The sequence below is a fragment of the Lipophrys pholis genome (assembly GCF_963383615.2).
Source record: "Lipophrys pholis genome assembly, chromosome: 1".
NCBI lineage: Eukaryota > Metazoa > Chordata > Actinopteri > Blenniiformes > Blenniidae > Lipophrys > Lipophrys pholis.
Window position 1 is genome coordinate 49,293,365 of NC_137635.1, and position 16,880 is coordinate 49,310,244.

General features: G+C 40.5%; 1 protein-coding gene across 1 annotated transcript; it reads left to right on the plus strand.

Annotated features, from left to right (window-relative positions):
* The first annotated feature begins 10,748 nt into the window (after positions 1 to 10,748).
* pold3 (polymerase (DNA-directed), delta 3, accessory subunit) lies at positions 10,749 to 16,751 on the plus strand. Its single transcript, XM_080458460.1, has 12 exons — positions 10,749 to 10,892; positions 11,324 to 11,379; positions 12,125 to 12,224; positions 12,321 to 12,360; positions 12,514 to 12,646; positions 12,774 to 13,014; positions 13,616 to 13,688; positions 13,838 to 13,988; positions 14,189 to 14,292; positions 14,534 to 14,619; positions 14,703 to 14,781; positions 16,373 to 16,751. Exons 1-12 carry the CDS (start codon positions 10,836 to 10,838, stop codon positions 16,570 to 16,572), a joined length of 1,320 nt encoding a protein of 439 aa, XP_080314586.1. The 5' UTR covers positions 10,749 to 10,835; the 3' UTR covers positions 16,573 to 16,751.
* The last annotated feature ends 129 nt before the right edge of the window (positions 16,752 to 16,880 follow it).

A 16,880-nucleotide genomic window follows, 5' to 3' on the forward strand; every position in this document is an offset into this window, starting at 1 on the left:
TGTTTTCGAAGTGTTGCGATTTCACAATTTCCACGGAGACTGAGTGGGAACATTTCCATAAAGTTGCGTTTTTCCCTGTTTCCATGGACATGGAGCCATAGTGTTTTCAAAAAGCTACATTTCCATGGAAGCGGAGTGAAACCATTTTTGAAAAATTGCATTTTCACACGTTTCCACAAGAGAGGGAGTCAGAGTGTTTTCAAAAACTTGTGTTTTTCCGCATTTCCACGGAATCAGAGCATTTTCTAAAAGTTGTGTTTTTGGGATAATTTGTGATTTCTGGCATAATGGAGTCGGAGCATTTTTGAAAAGTTGCATTTTCCTCCCATTTCCAGAGAGATGGAGTCGTAGCATTTTCGAAAAGCTTTTCACTTGAAAGCATCATGTAAATTGGACCTTAGAAAGCAGAAGATTTGCATCAGCTGAGCAGATTAGGAGTACAGACGGGTTGGGTTGGACCAACATGGTCATGACAATATAAGCAATGAGGAGGATTTCGAAATACTATATACCCTCTTGAGGATACACAACCAGTGGAGTTTATGGAGGAGAGGGGTGTATTTTAACAGACGTGTGTGAGTGGGTGGGAAGTTGAAGCGAGTTCTGAATTTACTGGAGTTTATGAAAAGTTTTTCTGTTGGTGATCCAGAGAGGAGACTGTTCCAGTAATCCACATGGGAGGGGGTGAATGCATGGAAGAAATTTGTGTGTGTGTGGGGGGGGGGGGGGGGGGGGGGTGATCTGGTTAAATGAGGTGACCTGTTGCGACTTGATATGACGAGATCTATCTAAAAAGTGGTTTGTAGTATTTTTTTTTTTGCTGCATTTTCATTGCAGTTCAAAACATTCCTGAGAAAAGGAAAAACATCTCTATGGAGAAAGGTGTGATTTTGTTCGACCTCTGCCCCAGATTACTGTGTTACCGCTGTTATTATATATATATATATATATATATATATATATATATATATATATATATATATATATATATATATATATATATATATATATATATATATATATAATCTATGTGCTCCAGCCATCACATTTGTTATCTTTCTCAAGGACGTTTTGACAGTCTGGACACGGACGGTTGCAGAGGTTGAAAGTCTGACATTTTGTTTATGGCCCAGCTATTGTACCTGCGAAGTCAATCCGTCACCTCCCTCACAGTCTCATGTTTTGTTTAAAGCACCGGGCCAGGATTTCTGCTGTACATACACCATCCTCTGTGGTGGAGCAACAATGGCCTCGGGGCGGGAATCCAGTTTCTATTGTCCTGATGGAGTGGACGGCGGCTCAGCCTGTGTTTATCATTTCCCGTGCAGCCGGCAAACGGAGCAGATATTAGCTCGGCCTTATCAGCAGGCGCCACAGAGGGCTGAGGGTGAAGTGGCTCGGATGCTGGGAAGAGAACAGCTCCTCCGGGAGGCGGCTAATGATCGTCCCCGCTGACAGAGCCTGACACTGGGCCCGGGGCGCGGCCGCGGCAGCCTCTCTGCGGAGGAGCCGGAGCGACAGCCACAGCCACCATGTCATTTCAATGTTAACGCAGAAAATCTGCTCATCACACGAACCGGGCAGTGACTTACAGCTGGGTTCATTAGGATTCAGCGCGGAGGCTGGAGAAAGAGTCTTGATGACAGCAAGGTCACCGGATCAAATTGGCAGGGAGTGATCAGAGTTACAGCCCCGAATGATTTCTCACTTCACCTGGTGACAGGAGCAGCTGCAAATCAATATTTATCATCAGTTTGATTATTCATCAGGTGAGGTCTTGTTTCCTTCGACTTCTCAGCTTGGTGTTTTTTTTTGTGTTTTGTTTTGTCTTAACTTTTTTTTTTTTTTTTTTTTTTTTGTGAAATAATTCCTTTATCACTGCAGACACGCCTCTGACCAAGTTCAGGGAGGCTCCTGAGTGAGATGCATGATTTAAGGCAAGGCTTACGCAAAGCTCCTCTGCTGTCTCTGCCCATATGTTCTGGGATCTGGGATTTCTGCGTCCACACCTCCAACAACAAATAAATCACATGCTTTCCATCCACCTGTATCCATGTTGCACATAAAAAAAAACTAAAAACTATAGGGCTCAGACAGAATGATGGAATCTCATCGGTGCAGTGCTACTTGTTGTTGCTGTTCTCAAATCGATTCATTATTCAACATGATTCTTAATTAATCATGGTGTTCTCGTGATTAATTCATCTCATTGTGTCCCATTTGTAGTTTAACATATTGAAAACGTTTTCTGTATTCAGGGCTGACTCTAAATATGGATGGATGGATGGATGGATGGATGGATGGATGGATGGATGGATGGATGGATGGATGGATGGATGGATGGATGGATGGATGGATGCATGGATGGAGGGGTTTTTGGTTGATTGATAAGTGTATTGTTAGATCAGTGTGGTGATTTGGAATTTCAAGCCGACTTTTTAGCCATTAGCTATTCATTGTTTAATCGTTTAATCATCACACTGAATGGCATCAGTGTTGTGAGATTAAATGGTCACTAGACGTATTCGCGTACATTACGTTACGTATATACTAAGACCAATCACATTCACCCATTCAATCACACACCAATAGTGATGGCTGCGAGGAACGCAGCTTGGAGTTCAGTGAATAACACTTGGATGCAGGATTGGACAACTAATACTTGAAGACCTTTTCTTTAATTTCCCAGCTATTTGTAAAGTATTATCAGAAAAAAAAATGATGAGCTCAGAATGTGGAGGGTTTAACCAGTGTATGCAACGGTATTCTCCAGGTATTCTAGCTTTCTTCCACTTGTGCTGCACTCTGTGACGGACCGGTGGGCTATCCTGTTCTCTGCCCTCCACCTGCTGCTGGCTGGGATACGCTTCAAGCATCAGCCTATCGACCCCAGTGAGTAAAAATCGAATAGATCCTCTTAAACCAGCAGAAAGGTCGACTCTGTAAATGTGTGAATTACTTTCTGTATGATGACTTGCCAACATATTGCAGTGCTCCGTTGCTAAAGGCATGCTGATTGCAGGGAAAATGAATGAAAACATGCTTTGGTAATGTATTTCACGTCTCGCACTGTTACAGGCCGCCATATATATATATATATATATATATATATATATATATATATATTCACTGAGTGTCTGAAGCACATCGACGCAGGGTTCGTAAAATGAAAAAGAACCGTGGCTTGTGAACCAGACACCTGCCGGTGGCCGCACAGTGTGTCCTTTTTTTTTTTTTTTTTTTTTTGCTCTATTTCTGATCTCTACATGCTATTTCACACATGTCTGCTTCCCCGAGTGCAGCCACGGAAGGTGTGACCGCCGTCAAACATTCGAGGAAGTTGGCGTCTGAGGATTTAAGCAGATAACTTCCCCCTCGGAGCTATCAGCATTTTGGACTTTTTAAATCATAAAACCAATCGCGGCTGTGCGCTGAGGGAATCCTCATGCCCGACGGAGAGAAAATGCTTGTGAAATGAGTCTTTGCAAAGCAGCGTGTCAGATATGTCGTACATTCATTATGCATTCCCCCGAGAACCGAGATCTTCTCTGTGGATCTGAGGCATGAGAGCCGTCCAAGTGTGTTATCAGAGGCCATGACAAACAGCAGCAGCAATGTCAAATGTTGCTCGTACTTGCAGTTTTTTTGTTTCTTTTTTTACAGCAGAATCAAACAAGTCCTTTTTTCCCCCTCTGTCAAATGCTTTGAAAAACTCTTTGAAACCAGGATATCAGTGACGATACAGGACATTTCATTATAGATTTGAATCCACAGTCAATGTCCTCATAACCTCACGATACTCATTTCTCATTCTCTAAGATAGTAAAAGTTTGTTTGGGAACTTTTCATGGTTGTTTGCCTTGAAAACAAAATCTAAACTTTTTCTCTTTCGGTCCAACGGGTCAAATACACAGGAAATGATTTAAAACCTGGACCAAAGCTCCTCAAACACTTTTTTTGCGATTATAAGCCAAACATGACTGCTGCTGGTGGATCCTGCAGAGCACTCAACAGATATCTGTGAGTAAAACTATTACATCTTGTTATCTTGAAGGAACATTTCATTTCCTCTGTGACTAACTAATGCTTCAACAAACAAGGAGAAAAAACAACAAAAAAAACCCCAGCTGTGATTGACGGGAGTGAACAAAACAACAAAAATATTCAATTCTGCAACAAATTATTTTCACTGAAACAACATGAAAGAGACGTTGAAGGACGGATTAACCTTTGCTGCCATTGCCTAAATAACCAATTATATCTGCTTTTGTCAGAAGGAACAAGTAATCAAGTACATTTCTCATGTCTCTTTACTCATTCTGACAACTTTATTTTTGATTTTCTTTCTTACACGTCAGCACAGACATCTGTACGTTCTCCTCTTTATATTTTTGCAAACCGACTCTTTTAACCTCCGCGAGGACGATTCAGTGGAAAGATCGGGGCAGCTGCCGGAGCGACCGAGAGAGGGCGAACGCTGTTTTGTTTTACCCGGCAACGACAACGTCTGTTCATACGGAAACCACAGAAACACTGAAAACAACGCAGTTTTCATGTTGGGCCACTAGTGGGTGCTGTTGGTTGTACACGCACAGAGAACGATGAGCTGCAAACGTTAACGTTGACCTCTATGTGTGCGATCAGTCCGGCGGCTGGTTACAGTTCAAGTTCACTTCAGCTCAGAATAACTTTATTTATCCCACAAAAGGCAATTTACTTGCATCCGGTCAATAAAATAAATTGTCAATAATGGAATCATCAATCTGTCGAGGGAACAGTTAAGTGTGTGTGTGTGTGCGTGTGCGTACCAGGGTGTGTGTTTTTCAACATGTGATCATGAAGATGAAAGCAATGCATCGTGTACCCCCCACCCCACCCACACCGTGTGAATAAAACACTGAATATTTACATCTCTTCCTCTTGTCGCTTTCTCCGACTCTCATCGACACTCCAGGTGGGACACAACTTGTGTGTCGCCGCTCGATGTGTCACTTCCTGAGCGTCACAAGAAGATCACAGGTCTGCTTATAAAAGTTAAGTCCTCTTTCTTATCCAATCCAACATGGCCCGTTTGGCTTGTGGCTCAACATCAGAGAGACAATGAGAGTATTGAGATCGTCACTGTGCGGAAGCAGAAATGACAGGTATTATGAGATAAGAATAGAAAAAATATCCTGAATCCAGTGTCTCCAGCATGTCTTCTCCCACTCGGGGTTGGATTACAGCGAAGGTTTACTTTCTAACCCATTAGTTCACACCAGAGAGGCTCTTGAGTGAACCAGAAGAAGGCGCTGGGGCACTCAAGTGGCACTTTGGTGTTACTTTAGCAGGGCTGCGGTTTGATATGAGCTCACTCAATTTGCTGGGAGTAAATCAAATCTCCCAAAAGAATCGGGCCCTTTGATAAACCTCTGTTTAACCCCGGCCCCTCGGAGGAGTCGGATTTATTCAACTTTTAACTCGAGAGACGACCCGCATTTCTCATTAAATGTGTTTACACTGATCACCAAAAATGTAAGAACTTAGAGTAATCTTTAAAGTTTAAATGTAAAGGTTATCATGGGACTATTTTACCGGCCTGGCCCACTCGACATGTAATCGTGCTGAGTGTGGCCCCTGAACTAAAATGTGTTTGACACCCCTGTTATACATTATGAAAAGTTTCATTATACGTACGCATTCTAGCATGAATAATATCACCTCAACTCATTTTAAAATGACACTAGTAACTTTAATTTATTAAAACTTGATCAAGCGTCACTGTGATCCTTTATTTAATGGATAATAGCCTTTTTTCTTTCTTTTTTTTTTAAAGACAAATATAGAACATCGAAACCAGTGATCTGAGAATACTTACCACTACAAATCAGATCAAATCAAACTTTATTTATAGAAAAGCGACTGACAGCCGTGTTAAATGTAATATTTGTGTTAAATGTCTGTGAAACAGCTGGTTTAACTTTACTACTTGACTACAACTGTCAAGGATTTTGTGTTGACAGGGGGCAGACATTGTAAGTTTTAACTTCTTTCCTGCCACCCTTTCATTCAAAATATTTGTTTTTGTCTTCTTTTTTTTAATTGAATATATTATACCGGTGAAAAAAAACAAAAAATGGTTGCAAAGATCAACTTGAGTCACATTCAATTAATCTTTCATTCAAGTCAGCCTTGGTCCATGCAAATTGTCCAGTTTTGTTTGTGTGTGTTTTTTTTTCCGGATGATAGAAATATTCCTGCACTCATTCATCATTATGGGATTATTTTTCCCTCCTCAGGTTCACGCCGCCGCCGTCCCGTTTGACATTTCTGTTAGAAGTTGTTGCGGAGGCTGACCGCAGCTGAAGATTCAGAGCGGCTTTCCCATAAATATTGCATGAAAGGAAGCCGGTGTCACAACCAGAGATCATCACACAGCCTGTGTGTCACCCAGTGAGGAGCCAGACGTTATTAACAAGGTGCTTCAGCGCGTCGGGTTTGTACACAAACACTGAGAATCCTCAAATATTAATATCAAGGGTTCGCTTTGGTTAAAAACACAACTTCCATCTGACTGGTTTGTTTGTGTTTGTTCGGGTTCCTGTGCTGCTGCTGTAATGAGCCCATCTGTTTCTTATTTAATAAGATCATGCAGCTTTTTGTCCTAGAAATGAATATGATTAGATCCCCTGTCCAAATACACTAGTAAGGGTTAATTGGTGACTCTGTGTGTGTGTGTGTGTGTGTGTGTGTGTGTGTGTGTGTGTGTGTGTGTGTGTGTGTGTGTGTGTGTGTGTGTGTGTGTGTGTGTGTGTGTGTGTGTGTGTTTGCCCAGTACACCCCGCCCGGCAACATAAAATGAAGCTTCAGTTCACATATGATTGTAAAGCAGACAAATTAAAATGTGAATTGATTTATGAGACTAGATTGAATGTTCCAGGAGCTCCAGTCGCGGAGGCTCCGTATTACATCTACTCAAATAAAATAATTTATTATACGTTACTTTTCTGTTGAAAATGACTGGTTTTCTTTGAGAGAAACACCAGGTATCTTCCACTATAAATCTGTAACGCTCATCAACACGCATTCCTAAATTATTTTCATACAGTAATTTGAAATAATTTCACCAAAAACCTTCCTCTACTACTTTATTCACTTTTTGGAAAGTGAAAGAATGTCTGTTCACAGTAGCGTGAGCCATCATCCAATCCAATCCAATCCAATTTATTTATAAAGCACTATTAAAAACAACTCAGTTGACCAAAGTGCTGTACAACAATATAAAAATACAATTATAAATACAACAATACAGTGGCAGCACAGAATACACTTAGAGCAGTAAAAGTCAACTTCAACACTGGTTAAAAGCCAAAGAGAACATGCATGTGAAGTTGTTATCCGTCACGGTTTGTTTCTTTTTATTTCTTCTCGGCATGCGTCAGGAATAATATGACATTTTGATTTACTTAAAAATGATTCAGTCATGTTTTGAAAGAGGAAGTTAAATTCAAACCTGAAAGCAAACTGAATAAAAGTTCAAAGAAATGAGAGTCATTATGGTTTCAGATGCTTTTGACGTAACGAAAATGAAACAAATGGAGAGAGGAGTCACTTTAGCTCTTAACTTTCCCTCAATGGGAGGAGATCAAAACTAAATCTACGTTTTAATTAAAGTTTCTTCAGTGAAATGATCGCGATGTCAATGTAAAAAGACACACGGCGGGAGCCAAAGAGGAGCAACACAGATGAGGTGGAAGAAATATCTGTGAATAGTTATAAAGAGAATCATGTGGGACAGAAAGTCATCAATCAGTCCGACCTCGGTGTCGGCAGGCTCGAACTCGACAAAAAGAAATACACTGACTTCAGCAGATCCTCCAAGAACACCTAATAAATGGTGCAAATAATTGTGAGGATGTTTCCCTTCATTAACTTTACTGTTTTTTTTATTTTGTTGGATATCATAAATTGGGTCATTTGCATTTGTTTTGAAAAATCATTGGTATGTTTTGTTTGAGAAACAATTAAAAATTCCTGGAAAAAAAAAAAAAAAGGTCCCAAAAGCCTTAAAGTGTACACAAGAGAAGTATTCTCACTGTGCAGGCGTTCATGATTTAGGAGGTTTGACTCGTCCTCAGTCACCGGGCAGGGTCGAACCAGCAGACCTTCATCCACCGATCCAGTAACTCTCACAAACACCCAGGAGGAGCTGCAGCAGATAAAACACCTCGATGGCGCCGGGCAACATGTTTATAACACAGACTTTCTTTTACCACCTTCAAGTGTTAAAGCCGGGACTCAGATCACATGATAATGGCTTTGTTTCCAGACTTCGGAGGAGTTACCCAGCCTGAATCCGACCATCCATCTGCTTTACTGCTTCATTCAGGGCCACTGTTACCCGCAGGCAGGGTAAATCCTATTCCCACACAGAAAGGAATCAAAACCCACGACTTTCTCACTCGTGTCTCCCACTAGACACTATGGAAGAGGCTGATTAGAGTCCAAGCATGAGCTGGTTCAACAAAAAAACACACGGTGTAACGTATACTTTTTACATCCTGTTTGTATGAGATAAAGAAAAAAGAAGCAGGATGCAAGCGGACTGATTGAAGGATTTAATTAAATTCTTCTTCCTCCAGCTCCTTTTTCAGGACGATGAAACCCTCGTCGTCGTCGTCGTCAGATTTTGTTTTTCTTCTAGTTGGGGGTTTCTTGGTTTGCCGTGTTTAAATGAAAAACCTTCATACGTTCATACATAAGTCCCGTGTAACAAAACCTGCCCAAAGGCGAAGATGCAGACTGTTATGAGCTGTACAGTGGTCCAGTATAGAGGCCATGTATTTGCGAATATATGTAAATCTAAATGTTGTTTTTAACACAATGCTGCCCAAAAAAACTTTGTGATTCTTCCGCTGCTGATACTGTGAGAGCGACTTTGTGACATTTTGCACACTATAAGGCTACAGAAGTCCGATGACATGAGAAACAAACAGAAGAACATTTTTTTTTTTTTTTTTTTAAATCAAACTTTTTGTCCAAAGAAAAAAAATTTAGACATTTGCAGAATGCACTTTATTGAACTTATGCAGTCATTTTACATTTCTGGGCCAAATGAGTCAGTATGTGACCTCTGAAATAAACACGGAAGTCATTGTCTTGGAGAGTGTTTCTTAAGCAGCATTTGCAGTGAAAACCGCAGCCTGTATTGTTTCTGCGAGAACAGAACCTTTTTAATGATTGATATTATTTATGCTCTGAGGCCTTCACCTTTAAAAACCCTTTCTGTGCGAGCCAGGGCTGAGAAATCGATCTCATAGCCGAGCCATCAGGGCTGACGACTGACTTTGACAGACTATTTATTTACATTATTATTCCACTTTGAGAGACACAAGTTGCATTATTGCCTGAAATGGCACGCGGGACCCCCAGGTGGAAGGTGTGGATTTCACCCTGGGGTAATCAAAGGGCAGCTGTTCTTCTATAATGTGATGGAGGTTGAAAAAAGGTCATTTTATTTGCTTCGAATGTGTGGTGACTTTCAAGAATAACAGGCTACAGTATTATAGGCTCACAGAAATATGTTGTCTTATTGTTGTTGTTTTTTTATTATATATGGAGATTGTAGTGAACCACTGTGGTCTGACTGACACACATTGATCCCATGTGTTTGTTTTATATGAGGATTATGCAGGAAATGTGGAAGAAATTATAGTGAAACATCTACAAATGTTCGGTTTAATGTGTGTGTGAATGAACTATATACATAGTTGTAAGATTAATATAATAAGATTAAAAAAAAGATCATGGAAACTTACAATACAGTGGGAAAAAAAGACTAACACATAGAATTTGGTCACTCTAAATAAATAAATTGATAAATAACCCCTATCACTTCATGTAAAAACTATTGTCCCATTTTAATTTTGAGAATAGCGAAGAATCTAAGAGTCAACAGGTCAGACCTAAGCATGCTTAAAGATTAATTTATAGACATTTCAAATTCATATTTGAACAGAGCAAGAATTCCAGAACTGGAGTAGTGTAAGGTTATGTATTAAAACCAGTGGGAAACCTTGCGGCTGAGGGAGCGTGTACCACTCAGTCATGCTTGCTCGTCTATACTCGACCCCAACGCGTTCCGGTAAAGAGGGCGACACTTGAATCAAGGGTGCAACAGCTTGGATTGCCCCCCTCAATCACCGGGTCCTGATTGCTCTTTGATTCCAAGTCAAACGTTATGCCAAGCCAATTCAAACAGGAAATTTATTATTTGACTTATCATGTCTTTTAATATACTTTGTGTTTTAATATACTTTCAAATGTCTATATGTGTCTATATGCCAGTTAAGTTATTCATGTTGAAGCTTATTAACTTCACCGAAGAGACAAATGTAATCAAGGAGAAATGCATAACAATCGTTGAATAATCCAACCAAATAATGTTATATAATAATGGAGAATAAGTAATCCTGTTAAACCGTTTTTTACAAGGAGAAAGAATAAACTCAACCAACAAAGACAAGATAACAAAATCTAAATAGAGAGACAAAAATGAATGCTATTATTATTATTATTTATTCAAAGATCTGAATCAAATATAGCACCTAGAGTTCTTCCTGCCGGGTTTGTATATTCGTTTATTATTTTTTCATTTTTGAACCCTGTCAGCCTTAATCTAAATTTTAGTTGACTCAAACCATCAGGGATTGCTGTGAGATACCTGTTGGACCCGGCTCGGCCTGCAGGGGGCAGCCTGCAACCTCCAAACACCGGTAGACACGTGACACGAAACAGGAAGTAAATAAACGTTCTTCCCGCGTTGTCCACTCGGGTCAAAGAGAATATCAGAAACAATGGATCAACTTTATCTGGAAAACATTGACGAATATGTTAACGACCACAACAAAATAGTAAGTGCGGTTTTTATCTGCCTCAGGTCGTCTTGTTGTGAGGATTCTCGAGTCGAGCTGGCAGCAGTTTGAAACGTGTCCAGGCATGTTTAACAGTTGAACTCCGTTTATAAAACACCCAATTTAAAATGATATCGCTTCCACGATGATTTATGCGTGTGGAATTGTGCAATTAACAATTATCACGATCGATTTGGTTGTTTTAGTTAATTCGGCTTGAGGATAACGTAGAAGAAACGAATTAGATTGCGTTGAATGTCATAAAGTTGCTGCAGGTTACCTTCTATAGAAATGACTGACACCTGGCTCAGCCACATGTAGTGCGTGTAATTCTCAGTATGTTCAGCTTTCGAACATGCACAGTTCAATGCATCCGATTAAATTAACAATGGTTTCTAATTTGTTCATAATCAAGTATTATGTCCCACCAGGTGACCTATAAATGGCTCAGTCTAACTCTTGGCGTCCATATCAACACAGCAAAACAGTGAGTGCTCTTCTTTTGGCTTTTTATATCTGATCAAATAAAAAAAGAGAAAAGGCTGTAAAATGACGAAGTGATGTGGATCAGTTTGGAGGAAAAAGCTGTCATTTTAAAGTCTAAATAATCTTATCACAATATCAGTCAGTATACTGATTCATACAGTTCATGTTCACTTGTTCATTTAATTTAATCAGTTTACTTTTGTACATCATTTTAGATATTTTGACCAAAAATTTCAACCTGTTTGGATTTGTGCAAGTGTGAATATAAATTATTTTTGTCATCCGTTGTTTCAACTCAAACCTGTTTCAAAGTGTAAACTGACATCAATGTGTCCTTGTTTATTGTGATTATTTTCATAATTTCAAATTTGATCAATCAGATTTGTTGAAGAAAAAAAAAAAACACCTACTCCAGTTTTGTACATACCACAGTCTAAAAATCCAGATTTTATAAATCGCCCAGGCTGGGCTGGTTTAAAAATGAACTGACCAGTAAAGTTAGAGAAGCCAGATTCAAATAGTTTGGATTTTTTGAAACAAAGGATGTTAGAGATGAAGAAGATCTCAGAGAAGAGCCATGGAGGTGGATTAATACTAGAGAAGGCAGGGAATCAGGCGTGATAGAGGCAGATCATCCAGTGCAGCAGCTGAACAACAGAGAAGATAATCAACACGTTCAAGAGGAATTCTTCCCTGTTGATAATACTCAGCTCGGCTGGATCACTCAGAATAATGTGTCTTGTCAGGATGCTGTACCACTACCTGGATCACAAGAGGAAGGAAACCTCTGCTCAGCTGCATGCCACTTATCTTGTGTCGGGAAAGTTTGTGGACAACGGTGAAACGGTACGTAAGATCACATTTTCGGACTTCATTGAATCTTTCTTCGTGGTCAGAGCTGCAGTTTTAACGGATTTCATGCTGACATTCTTTGCTTTGCAGAGTCATCTCGTATCAGTGGTCAGAGAGGATCAACTGGAAGGTGTGTAAACATTATATCATAAAAGTAGTTACGCTATATTTGACAGATCACCTCTGTTCCACTTTATTCCAATGCAACCTTTAGTTTTGGGACTTTAAGACGGAGGCGGTGGAGAAGGCAGCAGCATGTCGTCTCACTTTATTTCTTTTGCAGATGTTAAATCCAAGATGAGCCCAATAGTCAGCGTCCACCTCTACAGTGTCCAGAAAGCTTTCCTGAAAGACAGCGGCCCCCTCTACAGTGTTGACTACGATGCCGTGAAAGACAACCTTCAAAACTGCAGCAAGTATGTTGATCTTAGTGCGCGCTTCAGTACGCTGTGTGGGTTTTATTTTTATTTTTTTAAACTACAGAAATCATATACGAGTCAGTCTTTGTTGATTGTAACCCCTTTCTTCTCCCTCTGTTTGCAGATACAGTGCGATCCGCTGTGCCAGCGCGGTGCCCATGTCTTCTCTGGAGCTGCAGCTGGTCAGAGGGAAGCAGCAGGTTGCTGCTCCCGAGACTCTAAAGTCCAGCTCGAACGGAGACGCAGGCGTGGCGTCAAAACCAGCCGTCAAACCACAGAAAGGCATCATGGGAATGTTCTCAAATAAGCCCAAGAATCAGGAAAGCATCAAAGAGGCCAAGTCCGAACCGAAAGAAGAAGCAGCGGTAGGGATTGACGTCCTCTCAGGCCGCGTTCACGCGGTGGTGTTTTCAAGTGGAAACGCAAAACTCATTTTGGGGGTCCGTTCACACGACAACATTGCTTGAAGTCACTGAAATTGTTTTTGAAAACGCTCTTTATCTCTGTGGAAACGAGGGGGAAAGCCAACTTATCCAAAATGGTGCACACCTCAGCTGTAGTAAGTAGTGCTTCTACACATGCATGAGTAGATGTGCAATAACAAAACATGGCGGCGTCCGGAGTGTCATGACTCCCAGTCTGGGACTTTTATAGCTGAGAGTCACCGTAATAACAGAACAACAGCAATTGTCTGTCCGTACGAATGTCCGTGTACTCCCATTGTTCATGTTTATAGTGTTTTATTGTGTGGTTTCATTACAAAAACAAACCGCGCAAACTCGTGGCACGCATCATGTATCATCATGTATACGTGGAATCATGTAAACGCACTGCAGCGTAGATGCGAATGAAATATGCAAAAAAAAACAAAACGCTGCATTTTCACTTGAATCGTGTAAGCGGCATCTCGGTGCATGTAATTTATCTCCTTTAGTCAAAAGTGTGTGACGGTGTTGTGTGTTGCAGGTCGGGCCTCCCCAAAGCAAACCAGCTGCAAAAACCAATCCGATGATGAACTTCTTTGGAACTCAAACAGCGAGTGAGCGACCCTGATGCTCATTTCCACAAAATGTCATTAAAACAGCAACACTCGTCGTCTTCATGGTGTAAAACGTCTATTTTGTCTTCTCGTGTGATTTTTTTTTTAAAAATGTATTTATTTTATTTTTTTCGTCATCACTTCCATAGAGAAAGCAGACAAAACTGTGAAGCAGGAGGACGAGAAACCAGCAGCAGCGCCGTCGTCCACCCGGGAAGAGCCGCCGCAGAAGAGCTCCAAACCTGAAGACGAGGAGGAAGCAACAGGAGGAGCAGCAGAGCAACAAAAAGACTCCAGGAGGTGCGATTCTATCCATGAAGGAAATCTGCGCTTAAATCATTTCAACTGGCCACAACAAATCAGGTGGTTTAGAAGAATGATCAAAACAGTGGAAGTGTCCAGCACAGGTTTTGTCACTTGATGTACATACATGGAAACATTTGACTTTTTGTGGTTTTTAAAATGTCTTTTTTTTTTTCTTCTTGTTTTTGTTTTTTAAGCAAAACCAAGCGAATCGTGGGTTCTGACAGTGATGATGAGAAAATGGAGAAGAAAAAGAGACGAAGGATTAAGAAACCCGAACCCGAGAGCAGTGATGAAGATGGTTTGCTTTTTAGCATCTCGTTATTTCATTACTCTTTATTAAATTGATAAGCGTAAAGAAAATAAGTATGACCATTCATTTTAGATGCTTAACATGCTGTTGAATAAATAAATAATTTTGAGTAAGATCAAAGCCACATATTTATCTTTATTTACTTAATAAATTAGATTTTTGTTTTCAGTTGCTTGAATAAAAATAAAACCTTGTGTAGAAATGGTTATTTTTTTTCCTCTCTTTCTAGTCATTCCAGACTCTCCACAGCCAATCGAAACAAAAGAAAAGACGCCGAGTCCTAAAAAGCAGCTTTTGCCCGTTACGCACTCGCGCGTAAGTGACGGAAATCTAAAACACATTTAATATGCGTTTTCCATCATCAAAGCATCACTTAAAACTTGTTCTTCCTCCTGCAGGGGAACCCCGAGATGAAGATCCGGAAGAGGAGACGCGTCCTGAAGTCACAGATCTTTGTTGACGAAGAAGGATGCATCGGTATGAAGAGATTAAAAAAAAAAGTTTCAGAGTGTTTAATGTACTTTGAAAACATCGATGGCAGAGGAAGATATTCCTTCAAAGATTGTTCAACTGAATTTTTCCAAGCTCATGCAGAGCCCATCAGACATCCAGCAATCCCCCCCAAAAACTCTTAATTCTGTGATTTTAAATTCATTCATTCATTCATTCATTTTCTTCCGCTTATCCGTTTCCGGGTCGCAGGGGTGACAGTCTGAGCACTGTCACCCAGATCACATCGCACCATTTAAGAACCTTCCTGCAGGTGGTGAGCCCACAGGAGGATTTTAAACTCACCTTTTCTTAAAAACGACGGTCAGTCCATTAATGTTCTGGGGGCCTTTCCCGTCCATACATTCATCTTCTAATCCAGTAATCCCAAAACCAGGCGGCCTGAAAAAGATCCAAGATTCATGGGACGTCTTGAAGCCCTCTTGATTTTAATGGTGTATAACGTTTCGTTTGTCTTGAAAGTAGGTGAGTGAACATTTAATCCACTTATGGACAAAAAAATTGGCGCTGAATGCATCTTTCAGGGTGAAAAACTGTAACCAAGGAGTTTGAAGCTGAAGCGATATCGGACCACCAAACACCCACAAAGAATAATTTACAGCCGTAATGCCTTTCGGTTCTCGGTTTCATTGGTCACTTTAATTTCTCTCCAGATGCAATTTCCAGTCCGTGTGTGCGATTGTGGAGTTTCTGCGACAGACTTTCGACCTCTCCGGCGTGTAACCTGCTTCTCAAACTCCCTGCAACTGTTTATGCTCGTCTCTTCATTAATCTTCTGAAACGCCTTAATCCAGAGTGGCTTTACTGGATCTGCTTTCCAAATATGTGACCGCGCGGGTGTTGTCTTTCTGAATTGTGAATCAAGTCTTTATTTAGATATGTGATTGATGCAGGCAATGTCATTTCAAGCCAAAGGAACTTTTTTTTTAATATTGCAATGTATTTTAAGACGGTTTTTTTCAACATTTTTACAGTAATGTGCGTTAACATTTGTCTAAATTCTTGTCTCAAACAATCCCAAAGGATGTCAAACATAAGGCCTGTGGGCCAAAATTGTTCCGTAACAAGCTCCATTACAGCCCGCAAATCGTAGAAAATCAAAAGAAACTTTTAACACATTTTTTAAGAGTAGCGGACATAATGCGACACTGAGACAACAGATGAGATATCAGGGATGCTGCAATGAAATATGGCAAAGTAGAATTCGCCTCACAGTCATGCTGTCAGGGTGAGTTGGTAAAAACATGCATAATGCAACAGTTACAGAAGTTTTCTTGACATTTTACTGTAGTTTGCACCAGATTGTCGTAATATTTGGTATCAATTATCTATAAATCTAGACATCTTCTTCACTTCTGCCCTGCTCCACAACAAAGAAAACAAAGTTAAAATTTAAAAGTGACTATGGCACTATTTGGCCAATCCGGCCCATTAAAGATAACATTCGGCTGTATGTGGCCCATGAGCTAAAATATGTTTGACACCCCTATACTGATGAGTTTCCATCATTTGAATTCATGTTTTAATTCCCGATCACGTCTTTTTTCTTTTTCCACAGTGACCGAAAAAGGCTACGTGAGTGAATCCTACTCCGAGTCGGAAGACGATTTCAGAGCCGCCAAGCCGGCTCCGAAAGATCCCGTCAAAGCAAAAGCCCCGTCGACGAGTAAACAAGACGAGAAGAAGAGTCAGAAGAAAGCCTCGGCAAACAAGTCGACCAAACAAGCTTCAATCATGGGATTTTTCCAGAAGAAATAGGCGTTTTAACCCTCGTCGGCACTGCTGCAGACCACCCGAGGAGACTTCAGAGACTATTTCTGGGACGCAGTGTGCAAAAAGGACCCCGACATGTGGACGTCTCCTATTCAGAAGACTTTTCCCCTTCCGCAGCTATGAAAATATGTTAAACTTAATAAATGTTACAAACTTAAACCTGTCTTTCCAGTGCTTTTCTACATCTTTTCCCTATCTTACGTTGTAAGGCACGGCAAATTTATTGATATGGCACCATTGAGACCCAAGGCAATTCACGGTGCTTTACAAGGAAATAAATGGAAAAACATTAA

Coding starts and splice junctions, on each gene's coding strand:
- pold3 (XM_080458460.1), top strand. CDS start 10,836: ATGGATCAACTTTATCTGGAAAACATTGACGAATATGTTAACGACCAC. Junction 11,380..12,124: donor CATATCAACACAGCAAAACA/GTGAGTGCTCTT, acceptor GTGTCTTGTCAG/GATGCTGTACCACTACCTGG. Junction 12,225..12,320: donor TTGTGGACAACGGTGAAACG/GTACGTAAGATC, acceptor TTTGCTTTGCAG/AGTCATCTCGTATCAGTGGT.